This window comes from Cloeon dipterum, chromosome X (genome assembly GCF_949628265.1).
Source record: "Cloeon dipterum chromosome X, ieCloDipt1.1, whole genome shotgun sequence".
NCBI lineage: Eukaryota > Metazoa > Arthropoda > Insecta > Ephemeroptera > Baetidae > Cloeon > Cloeon dipterum.
Window position 1 is genome coordinate 9980291 of NC_088790.1, and position 12394 is coordinate 9992684.

Here is a 12394-nt window from a genome sequence, read left to right on the forward strand (position 1 = left end):
TTCTATTGGCATATATGGTTTCTATATTTGTGCGTTTTTCTCTGTTCAATCAACTCCTTTCATTATAAGAGGAGAATACATACATAGAAGATTACAACTTGAAAGGTAGAGTGCATGGCATTTCAACCATAAAGCGAATACAATCAAAGAAACGTGCAATTTTCAGCCTATTTACAGCAATATAGACAAAGTCTATTTCTGCCCGTTCATTTTAATGAAGTTTATTTCTTCATACCTAATTGCGGTGAGAATGAAAATGTAACGCGGGCACCCTAAATTGGTTGTAATTTCATTAAAAGAAGATGCTGCTGTTCCACACGCTTCGTCGCATTTCAACAGTATTTTCCAAGAAAAGCGGATAAATTCCCTTGCAGCATTTTTAATTTACAGTTCTATTTGTGGCCCCGATTTTTACAGTGGGAAAATATCAATTAAGGCTAGCTCTTCCTCTTTTGAATTTAAAAGCCTCGCAGCAAGGGTTTTACAAATGAAGGAAAATTAAAAACCTATACGGTAGCCAACAGTGAGAGATCTTGAAGCTAAAATGCTCAAATTTATGTACAACGTATAAAGTAAAATAATATATTCAGCTGGCATTGAAGAGAAAAAGGAGATAGTAAAACACGCTCAAGGAACTGGAGCACAGGCATTTATAAAAATATACAAACATTCACACCAACTTGGCCATTAAAGTGGCGCTTAGAAGAAGGTGTTTTTATATACAGCAAACTATTATGGGTTTTGAGTAAAAACAAAAATATACAGCAGGCAGGGTTGGAATTGAATGGAATTTTACATTAAAATATTTTTTGAGATGTTGAGTTGGAAAATATATTTTTGGGTTCTGGGAGAAAATAAAATTTTCATGATTGTGCGATCAATATTGAAATAATTGTGGTAGGAGGTAGCGCCAAAGCCAGGATTGCTGACGAGGACAAGAATTCGGAATTTAGTGGTCTTTGCACAATTTTTTAATTATTTATTTGCAATCAGGAAAATAAATTTATCATCCCACGTAGAGGTATATTTTCCGTGTTTTTCCCCGTTTTTATTCCATAATACCCTTGCGAGTAGATTGGAATTTTAGCGTCGTGTTTAATATTGAAAAAAAAAATGTTGATTGGAATATTGAAACAAAAAGTCTAATTAATCTGATTGATCGGAGGACTTACCATGAGGCGGCGGTGGTGGGTTGCGAGCGTCGGCGCCGCCGGCAGCGCCAACGTACTCGACGTTGACGGTGACGCCCTCAAAGTGCGTGAGTGCGTCGTTTCTGGTCTCGCACGCGGCTTCCTCGCGATACGAGAGCACCGTCAGGTTGCGGAACTGCTGCTGACGGCTGGCGGCGTCGCCGTTTCCGCGCCATTCACGCAGCGCCACGGCGCCGTTGTTGAGCTCGCAGTTACGCCGCCCCGACGTCCGCCGACTCGTCCAATGCCGCGGGTCGTCGGCCAGCGAGTCGTCGGCGCCGTTCGTGTCGCCGCTGCCCACGCGGCCGTGCGAGCATTGCCCTTTAAAATACAAGAGTGAAATGTTAAAAATGCATGTAAATGCTAGTGCCTCGCACTCGAGGGATCTGTTTGTGGTTACAGCTTCGTGGAAAAAGCTGTTTTTTTTCAACTGACGATATTTTGTTAAAAAACAATTAACATGCGTTTAGTTTAAAGATGCATAGGGAAATTATTACTTTTTGTAATCATTTTGCAATTGATTAGCCCACAAATAAAATGTATAAAATTGGTTGGCTGTCCAAATAATTAAGAAAAATTATCTGGATGACTCCATGGGTTGCTTGAATTTGACACATGTGATAAATTTTTTTGGCACGTCAGGTTTGGCAGAACAAATACATGCCACAAGTAAATTCTGAGTCACCAGTCGCAAAAAAGATTGATTCCAATCAAGCCTGAACAGCATCAATAAGATTAAGGAGTTACAAAATCTTTTGAAATCCCTTGCCTTACCTGATGCAATATGTACAACTTCCCAGAAAATTTTTCATTTTTCAAAAAAATTAAACTCTGCTTTTCTTTCTGACATTTTAACGAGGCCCTGGCAAAAAAAGACAATTTAAAAAACGTCTTAAAGCAATCCTCGGTATGATAAATTGAACTGTCTGATGTTTCATACCGATTTCAAAGCGGCTCCTCTTCTTGATTTCAAAGAAAATTCGTCCGTAGAGGTAAACCATGAGCACGGTGGGGAAGTAGAAGTTGAAAATGGCAGCGGCAACCTTGAAGACGACGTTGCCTGCAAACTCGGTCTCGCAGACGTCCTGCGGATTGCGTCTGACTCCACTGTGCTCCACGTGGTGCCAGCTGATGATAGGTACGATCCACATGCACGAGATGAGCCACACCAGCCCGATCATGACCAGGGCGCGTTTCTTGGTGCGCTTGCGGAGGTAGCGCAGCGGCGACGTGATTGACCAGTAGCGGTCCACGCTCAGGATGAACAGGTTGAAGATGGAGGCTGTGCTCGCCGTGTAGTCCGCCGATAACCAGAACTGACACACGGCCAGCCCGAGCACCCAACGCCCTAAAACAATTTGTTTGTTTTTCATAAATTCGGGAAGATAGCGGGCCATAGCAGTTTATGTTTTAAAAATATTTTATTTTGATTTGTCTCAAATCTGCCTCAAACCCCCATAAAAATAAAATGCATTTAATAGCGATATTTTCAAAATTAAATAAATTTAATTAAATACAGCTTCCAAGGTAAAGTGAGCTTTTCTGTATTTGAAGAGATATTTCCTGATCAAATAGTTTCAGCCACTGGTTGTGGACCTAATTCATGAGATGCAATGGAACACGAGTTAAAATTCTTGTGAACTGATGTTCCATTCTAGCTCATAAATTTCGGCTACAACCTCGCCGAAACTATTGGAGCAAGAAATTTCTGAAGAATTGTACGGAAAAATATAAAATTCTATACACCGAGCAAGCAAATTTAATTTTACCAATCCCGAGTGCATCTGCCTCCACCAAATAAAATATAATTGGAAACACGAGAATATAACAGATGTCTTTGGACTCTGGCCAAGTTTTGAAGGCAGCAATACCCTATTTTCAACTCAATTGATACATCAAATCGATTTTGGGTTATAAATTTTAGATAATTTTTTGGATCATCTTAATTCGAATGCTTCTTGATTTTTTTTAAATAGCTTGAGCTCGAATGAAGATTTACACGTTTTGGTGGTATTGGTTATTTGATGTCTTTATGATTTGGGCACAAGTTTGAGCTATTACATATTGAGAATAAAACTGCTGAGCATCAATATGATGAACCCAATTTTGTATTTCCACTATAGAAATATTTAAAAAGCTGGAAAACAAAAGTATAAAAGGATTTAAATTGCGAGCTTTTAAAATAAAAATACAGTGAGTTTACTTCAGTTGAATAGCCAATGGCATGACCCCAGAAAAATTCGCAAAATCACACAATTTAAACAATTTTTAAAAACATGGAAAACGAAAAATGTGAAACTGCCACATAGTAATATAGAGAGGGAAAACTTTTGAGGGTTCATAAATGATTAATTTTGGTTTCCCGCGAAAGTGAAAATCATTTGATCTGAATTCCACGAGCACATACACATTTTATAGCGTAGGTCGAAAGATAAAAAACATTATGCATTGATATTTTGACCATTAAATAGCAATTTGAGCCAAATTAAAGCGACAAATTTGAAAATTACGGCAGGCACACATAGATCATTATGTTCTGCTAACAGGAAGATCTTAGCAGTGTAAATTTGCTCTTGAGATTAAGATTACCATTGAGCATAGTTTTTACAGAGCGTTAATTTTTTGCTTTTTTGCAATGATCCACATTATAAAATGCTTCAATTGGCAACAGTGAAAGTGGGATAGGCTTCAAAGAGAACATACGTTCTTTGAGCAAGTGAACCATCCCTTTGCAAAGGTCTAATTCGCTGTAGCCTTGCGGCAAATTACTACATTAAATCGTTACCGCTCCACTGCTACCAAACTCCTCCTTGATCGACGAGTCTGTGTCCCACCGGCTGAAATGGTCTAATAAATAATTCAGTAACACCAGCCGCTTGTACAAAGGGTGAAAAACGTTATTTTTGTTTCCAATTGAGTGGAAATAAATTTTTTCTTGGAAACACCGAAGTTAAATTTTTTATCTATGCACCACCATTAAAAAACCTCTTACGGTGAGATTAAAATTATCACAAATTACAAAGTAAAGAATATATTAATACATTGATGAAGATTTTTTTTAAATTAATAATTTGAACATTTCAGTGCTTAAACTTTGATTAAATCATTCCCAATGGCATCTTATGAAAAAAATGTGACTATGCAACCAGTTGCTCACAAGTGTTCACCGGGTGGCATATATTCATCACTCGCAAGCCTGAATACTATAATATTTATAGTTTCTGACAATCAGAGCAATCTGTCATTTGGCAGGAAACTTTAAATTAAAAGACTTGGCTTTCCATGCAGCAAATTAACCTGACGGCTATCGACTTTGTTGACAGCTATATGTGTTACAAAGTTCCGGCTTTTCAACCAAGAGAAATATGTTTTGCTGCCAACTCGGTTTGCTCTGCGTTGCGAAATTGATGCGGCAAGCGTGTCTTCTTCCTCTTTCGCCCGCGAACTTTCCACCGCTGTAATGGATTAATGGAAGAAAACTCGACATTTTTTACTAAAACCACTCACGGCTAAACTGAATTATTCGTCGAGTGCAAGTGGGTCGAAAACCGAGCAAACAAAATCCTATTAAAAATATCGGATCTTCGGTTGAGCTTTTAAGGAAACTCAAATAATACGCCCATAAAACCTAGCTCTTCTACAAACAGATCAATAATAATTCTGTGGAGACGAGTGGAAATCTCAAAAACTAACCCGTGAGCGCGTAAACAGAGCTGATTGGCATGACGATGGCGCCGACAGTGAGGTCCGCAGCCGCCAGACTCATGATGAACATGTTGGACACCTGCGACAAGACAAATAATCTCTTAAAATTTACAGAATTGCCAATTGATTCTAAATTGAAAGAATTTAACAACGAACAACTTCACTGAAAATGTTTTTTACACTTATCCTGCAGACTAGAAGAGTGGTCTTTAAAAAATTAATTACAAAGCAACAATTTGATTTTTTATTATTTAGAAATTTTCCTATTTGTGGTCCCTTGCAAATTTTTTTTAAATCCATTTTCAATTTAAATCCACAACTTGGAACAAATTAATTTTTAATTTTGCACATTTTGTCCAAAAATTAGTAGCGGTTGATCGCATTTTTAATAACTCTACTTCAAATGCCTTTGGTTATAGCTTTAATACAATGGAGCAGGCTAATTATCTGAACTCTTTAAAATGATCGAAATCAATTACAATTAGAGAACAGCTATAACTATAAGCTATTATCATAGGTAATAAATGCTATAAGCTATTACCATAAGCACAAAAACCTTTGAACTGATTTTCACTAAAAACTATCCTGCTTTTTCGGCAATGTTTACTTAACCGCAAATTTCAAGTTTGCATAAGTGAAATGAGTTAAAGGATTTTCCGTGTTTAGCCAGTAGCAAAGCGAAAATAGCATAAAATATTTTCATAATGAAAAAATATCTGAGAGAAAGCACGGAAAATTTATTTTTATTCAACGGATTTAATTTTTAATAATTTCGGAAATTAAAATATACATATCGCAAGAGTTTATTTTATTTGCGATCGGTAAGGTTGCAACAATTTGCACGTTGAAGTAATAATTTGCGCCACCAAACAGATCATTTGTGGGGCCAAGGTATCGGCATGTTGCCGCATGCTCGGGTCATGTGTGAATTTTCCGAATTCAAAATAAAGACATGCATTATTCATAAGCGAGTCCCGTTCAGGGAAATAAGAGAACACACGATGAAAACAGGACCGAACGTCATTAAGAAAGGAAAATCCTTTAATATGTAAGGGATCAAACGGCTGCGAAAACAAGTTTCTCGTCCGTTTCGCTCTCTTGCAGAGAGCACGCAGTCTGTTTTCGCCAAGCTGATTTACGAGCCAAGTTTGTTCACCTGAGCTTACTTCATTTAAATTTATTGCGCAAGATTCGAAAGCAACCGGGCTGTTTGATTATTTATTTTTCTCTTTCGCGTCACCTCTCTGGGTTTCACTTCTGTCCGATCGAATATGAGACATATCGCAGCAGCGTGATTCGTTCTTTTCCTCTCTTTTTAAGCTGGAGAGGTTATTTCCCTTCCTTGTTTACTCGCCGCATTTCTGGTAAACAAACCCGGCGAATCGTGTGTTGGAGTTAGCTAAAGAAATATGTTCTCATCAGAAATCCTAGCTTCTCGACATTTTCCTCTAGAATATTTCCATTTTTCACTTTATTAAACTCCTTGGGTCTAAAAGACCGGCGATAAGGGGCACAGGCAGAAGAAAATTTGCTCATAAACCGCAATGTTTTAGGTTGACGATCTTGCCCTGAATATTCACAGGGAAAATGTTTCTTTAAAGGAGAACCAACGAACGGCAAGAGTCTTAATTAAGACTTTTGGAAAGGATTTCGTAACTAATGCGGCAACCCATACGCGAACAGAGGTTTTAAAAAATTAGAATATTATTTTGGAATAGGCGACCACTCGAGGTTATTTTCATATTTAATATAAATGAAACCAGGCTTCATCCTCGTTATTTAAAAGAATTCGTCGTTTTATTCGTCAGAATATTATTGAATAGTTTTTAATTTTAAAATAGTAAAGGTAGTTTTTTTTAATAAAATCCTGATGCTTTTTGCAATAAAACTATGTATTTAAAAAGAGAAACTGAAAGCAGTTTTTAGATGGCACCTTTGCCTTCTTTCATTAGAACGGTCTGGCACACATTTTTAATAACGTGCATAGGCTGCGTGCTTTTTCACCGCAATTTACGGATCGCGCGTGCCCAAAAAGGTTTCCAAATTACGGACAACTGCTGGGATCCTCATCGCTTTGAGGCTTTTTATTAATTTGCCTCAAATGCGCACGCAGGTCCAGCACATCAAAAGCACACTCACCAGAATTTAATTCCAGTTTGGCGAGCATGCTGTCAACGGTAATTTGAAGCAATTAAGAGCGCATGAATGTAAAAACTGAAGCCTCTGCACACAAACAAAGTGTTATGAATACAAAGTGCACCGTCCACTGCAAAAAGAATTTTTTAAATGCAGATGAGTAGTCCATAGCTAGACTGCGAAAGAGCGTGTGTTAATTTTGATGCAAGCCCAGTAACTGCATTTTAATCATTATGAAGGGTGCTCTATTTAACAATTTTCGGAGAGCTTATGAATTTCTGTTTAAATATCTTTATAATAATATATTTCCTGCTTGTTCACTTTTTGCCATTGTTCATGTGACTTAATTTAAATTGACTTATGTAATGTACATGAATAAAGAAACAGATATATATCTGACTAATAATACTGTACACAAAATTCAAATGTCAATTTGATGATATAAATTAAAAATATAGAGTGGGTTGAGCGGGAAAATCTGGTCAAATAATGAAGCTCAAATGGACTAGCTTTAAATTACGATTAACTGATGATTGATATCGTGAATGTTTAATAAAATTTTCACAGGCTATGTATATGTAAGCCGATTATCAATCAATCCTTTTGGAAACAGTGCAAAAATTCATCATAAATTTAGCTGATTAGGAGCAGTTGAATATTGATCTGTTTCCTTTGAAAAGAATATATTCGTATTAATTTAAGCCCTTCATATGGGTATCCAAACACGGAAAATCTCGGAAAATTTATTGCTGGAGAGATATTAGTTAAATTAAGCAGCGTTCGGGTATCTGGGCGAGCTTGCAGCAAGGAAATCAAATTGGCGAAATTTCAAGTTGCGCACGCTAGAGAGGAGATTTATGAGTGCCGCACACGGAACAACATCGTTGCCTTTCAAATTTCAGGCGCTCGATTGCCTGCAAAAGCTCTCAAAGCTGCGCGGCCGGTCTTTCTGATTATGTGCCGACGCGTTTCAGCGAATTTCTCACCAATCTTCCTTAAAGTGATTTAAAATTCTGCACTGCGACGCCAAGATTACATTATACAGCTTCCACGTGTTGTGCAAAAAAACGGAGTGCAGAAACGGCGAAGCTTCAAGCAGATACATACAGTACACGCCACTCGACGGGCACTTTCAATTTTTTATCCAGGCTTTACTCACTGGGAACAAATTTGAATCATTTGAAAAAGGCTGGGATTGTCACCAAATTCCTATAAACGAAATTTTGAAAGTAAAAGACAACGTTGATATTGGCTGTTGTAGGCTCGATAAAGTTAATGATGGAATTTTTGGTATAAAACTTCGACGTTTTTATCTTTCAGCTTTTTCCTGGCTGCATTTAAATGAGACGTGCCATAGAAAAATCACTACCCGGTGGGAGAAACGCTTTTCGTTTTGGCAGCAAACCGGCGCGCAGGGTGCAAAGAAAGGGACAGCGCTTATGATAAGGATGTAAAAGGCAACAACCGTACCGTTTATCATTAAATTTCAGTTCATATAGAGTAGAATTTTTGCTGGTATGCTTGGTGGCGGCGTCGGCTTAACGACGTCGATTTTCGATGCACCATAAAAGCAACATAAATCTGCGCATTGTAAGCCTTGCGGGAGCACAGAAATGGCTGCGTAGACTTTTTATTTAGCCTCGGCCGCCGCACGAGTTGTTCGCTCCAAACTTACTACTCTAATATTATGCCTGAAATGATGGTCTCCGTGGTGATAAAATTACTCACTTCTCTAGCATCTCCAGATATTCACTGCTTTTTCAGCTTTTGGCTTTCTTACCATCGATGACGGAATACGCAACGACATTGTAACAATCGCGATGTGTCTCCATGCGTGCAAAAATATGTATTTATTGCCGCCTCTCTGGTTTTAATATTTTCCCTCTTTGGCACCGCTCCCAGAGCTCACAGCTTGCGATGAGTCTTTCTTTTATTTGAATTATTGCCAGCTTCCCAACTTGATACGACGGAAGGTGCAGTATGAACGAATGATATTTCAACCCAGGTATCAAATATAACCTTTGATGTTTGATTGAATGCTTGCTTATCCATGCTGCAAGCAGAAAATTCTATGAAGGTATTATTATTGAAGCAGCACATTGATAAAAATCTCAAAGGTAATTTTTTGATATTAAAGGCTACGCTAATATTGAAAAATTCTTGTTTACCAATTTTGAGTTCTTATTTTTTTTATTTTCGAACATTTTAACTTTCATTTGGAAGCCAGAAAAGTAAAACCAGCGATATTATAAAAAAAAATTGTATCCACGGGAATTCAGCACTATGGAAATATCATAAATTCACAAAGTTAAAATTGTGCGGCTGGCAAAACGCGTGGGTCTTTTGAAAGTTGGGAAAATTGGCGAGTGGGTGTGACGGCAAAGAGCATCGAATTTAACCGTCAGGCGTGCACTTTACGACCCTTGGCTCGCGGCCAACAAGCATTGAGACCAGCTTTTGTTGGTTAAAGCGCTTCTTCGAGGAAGAGTATGTTTGTTTGAAGAACTAAGCATTGAATAAGGAGATAGAGAACCAATACTGTCGAAATTCGCAAACCAAAGTGGTGAATCAGTAATTTAAATGGCTGCGTAACTACGAACTTTGGCATTTTTGGTAAAAGTTCATCCTCTGAGTGGCTGCTACCCGTGTATTTGGAGGTTTCAGCTCTTTGGCGTTAACGAGAAATAAGTTCTGCACACGTTGGTAGAACAGCATGCTCAGCAAACACAATTAAATGTTTCCCCCTGAGAACATGATAAGCCAACGTGACGGTATCGTGTGTATTCTGTCACTACCAAGAAACAAACTTCCAACAAAACGCATAGACGCATAGCGTCTTAAATATAATTCCAGCAAGCTCAAGTGTCAGACGCTATTTTGGACACAAAAGATTGAGCGCGTTTTTATGGTTATCTTTTATTCCAAATTCACGAGTTTTTTAAAAATATCGCGTGAAAACTCAGAAATGTCTTACATATATACACGTCTGTTTAATATATTTAAATGAGGTAAACTTCCCCAGGTGTTTCTCGTCGTTTGTGATCTTGTCAGAGCAAAGTTTTCTTCTCGAGCCGAGAACGGAATTTGTAACGTTGGCCTGCTGACAAACTTCGTCTTTTGCATGCAAATAACATGCAGTACCGCCCCTTGAGATTCGTGAGAATTAATTTAAAAGCGCGACGGGTGGTGGTCTTAAGTGATTTATAGCGCATACAGGGGCGCGAACCAGATTTAATTAATTTGTATGTACATCATAGCCCAAATTTATGGCTTGCTGTATCAATTTTTAAAAAATTTCCTTGCGCTAAGACGGTGTAAATAATATTAGTGTTTTGGGATTTAGTCTAGAGTTTAAATATCAACTAAATCATTTCAGCACATGCAAATAAAATTTCAAAGTCACACAAGAGTCAAACTTGATAAATAAGGATGATATTTAATCATTGTTTTTCCGTATTTGCAGCTCCTCCGAATGAAGGTTCAATTTCCAGCAAGATTGAATTGCTATCGGTCTCAAGGAGGTGTATTTATTTGTTGGAAAGAATTCACTCTTTTTAGCGCTACCTCTAGTTTTATTAGTCTATTCTTGCTTGATATTTCCTTAGGTCAATATTGATTCAATTTCATGCCATTATAGGATATGAAAAATCCCGATGGGCGTGTTCCATATAAAAGAAGGGAATTTCTATTATACATATCTTCATATTGCGAATATCATTCAATTAGATTAATAATATTATATATCACACAATCCAAAGGAAATCCGTAAGAAAAAAGCCTCTTTCTAACCAAAAATCATTTCACAAAAGTTCTCTCTTTTGTCTCTCAAAATGGGTCAGATTATAGGATTACGATTGTTCGATTGAGCGTCGCAGACTGCTGAGAGTTAGAACCATTGTATCAAGCTCACACGAGTCGGGCCTTTGATAGATCCGGTGCAGATTGGGCGCACCGGAGCGAGCGCCGAAGAGCCCCAATTATTAATCTCTTGAGCTGAAAGCAGTCAGTCTCTGGCGTGCAGACCTTATTAATTTTCGTCTTCGACACAGCCGTTCGTGCGCCGAACCCGAAATTGTATTCTAGCGGCAAGTAGCGTTTTTTATGCAACTGTGAGAGAGAGAGAGAGAGAGAGAGAGAGAGAGAGAGAGAGAGAGAGAGAGAGAGAGAGAGAGAGCAATTTTGTGCTCGAGCACCGACAACTGCCGCTTTAACGCTGCGCGCACTTTTTGCCCAGTTTAATGAAGCGGCCGCACCCTTTTTTGTCGGCAAGAACTTTCAAGATGTGCGCCACGAACAAGTACGTACTTGCAAGAATGCAGTGAAAAAGACGTTTGCCTCTCTGCTTTCCAGCCTGTACAATCGCTGAGATATACGTTCCGTATTACTTTTACACCTTTCATTGCCGGTTACATTATAAGAACAAAGCACTGGCAGCCAAACTACAGCATTAACAGCGCGTTTTGTGCGTACACCACCTGGTCATTAGCCCTGAAATTAATTACACCTTGCCAGTTCCGATGCAGAAGCGAGTCTTTATAATGGCGGCTTGCTACAATTTTGCACCGCTTAATAAGATTTTTTATGACTTGGACAAGTGCGTTGACTATAAAATGATGTTTTAATTATCCTAACATCGATTCACCTAGAGCTTCAAGGACATGCGACGCAAAAATAGTTTAGAGCAATAATTTTATGAACACACAATGAAAAATTATTATAATTTTCTTTTTTGGCTTCATTTTTAGTTATATAGATAATTAGAGTTTATTGGTCAAACAATTACAACGATAAAAACAGGAAAAAGTTTTAAGAAATAAAAAAAATCAAGATTTAGAAAATTATATCGTAAATTTCCAATGCTTTTGTGACAATTTTTCGTGATTTGAATGATTTGACTCCTTTCTTTAGGATTTATTCAATGGCGTATGCCTTATTTGGGGACACTATTTTTACGAGAATTATAAAATTATTAATAGCCAAGACGTTGAAGGCTACCGGCCACCGGCCAATAAGTGCCAGAGGGAAATTGGCCTCTGGCTCTTCGGGCCGTTAAAGCTTTATCAAACTTCAATATTAAAATTTTTTCATCAACGCCAGCCGCCGTTGGGCCAAAATTCGGCTGCAATCGATTCAGCCAGCCGCTGCCTAAAATTACGTGGCTGAGACCTCTAGACAAACCTGTTGACCCCTCTATATTCGGATCTAAATATCTATATATCATTTTACTTCTGAGAAGAATAAGCGCCGGACAAAGACGCTTAAATATATCCCCAAGGTATAGGACCTTTTGCTGCCTCAAGTGATAGTCACTAACCGATTGTTGGGCATATAACATTCCAACATTCAACTCTGAATCCCCAAAC

At 38.1% G+C, this 12394-nt stretch overlaps 2 protein-coding genes across 2 annotated transcripts in view; both read right to left on the minus strand.

Annotated features, from left to right (window-relative positions):
- The window catches only part of LOC135945731 (histamine H1 receptor-like), a 71048-nt gene that overhangs the window by 9920 nt on the left and 48734 nt on the right, over nucleotides 1–12394 (minus strand). The window contains exons 2-4 of the mRNA XM_065493578.1: nucleotides 4884–4974; nucleotides 2131–2538; nucleotides 1173–1511 (exon numbers count right to left, since the gene is read on the minus strand). Coding sequence (XP_065349650.1) covers nucleotides 1173–1511; nucleotides 2131–2538; nucleotides 4884–4974 — 838 coding nt within the window. The remainder of the gene's footprint in view (nucleotides 1–1172; nucleotides 1512–2130; nucleotides 2539–4883; nucleotides 4975–12394) is intronic.
- The window catches only part of Pgant35A (polypeptide N-acetylgalactosaminyltransferase 35A), a 210411-nt gene continuing 199315 nt past the window's right edge, over nucleotides 1299–12394 (minus strand). Inside the window, exon 11 of the mRNA XM_065493577.1 lies at nucleotides 1299–1359. Coding sequence (XP_065349649.1) covers nucleotides 1314–1359 — 46 coding nt within the window. The 3' untranslated portion in view covers nucleotides 1299–1313. The remainder of the gene's footprint in view (nucleotides 1360–12394) is intronic.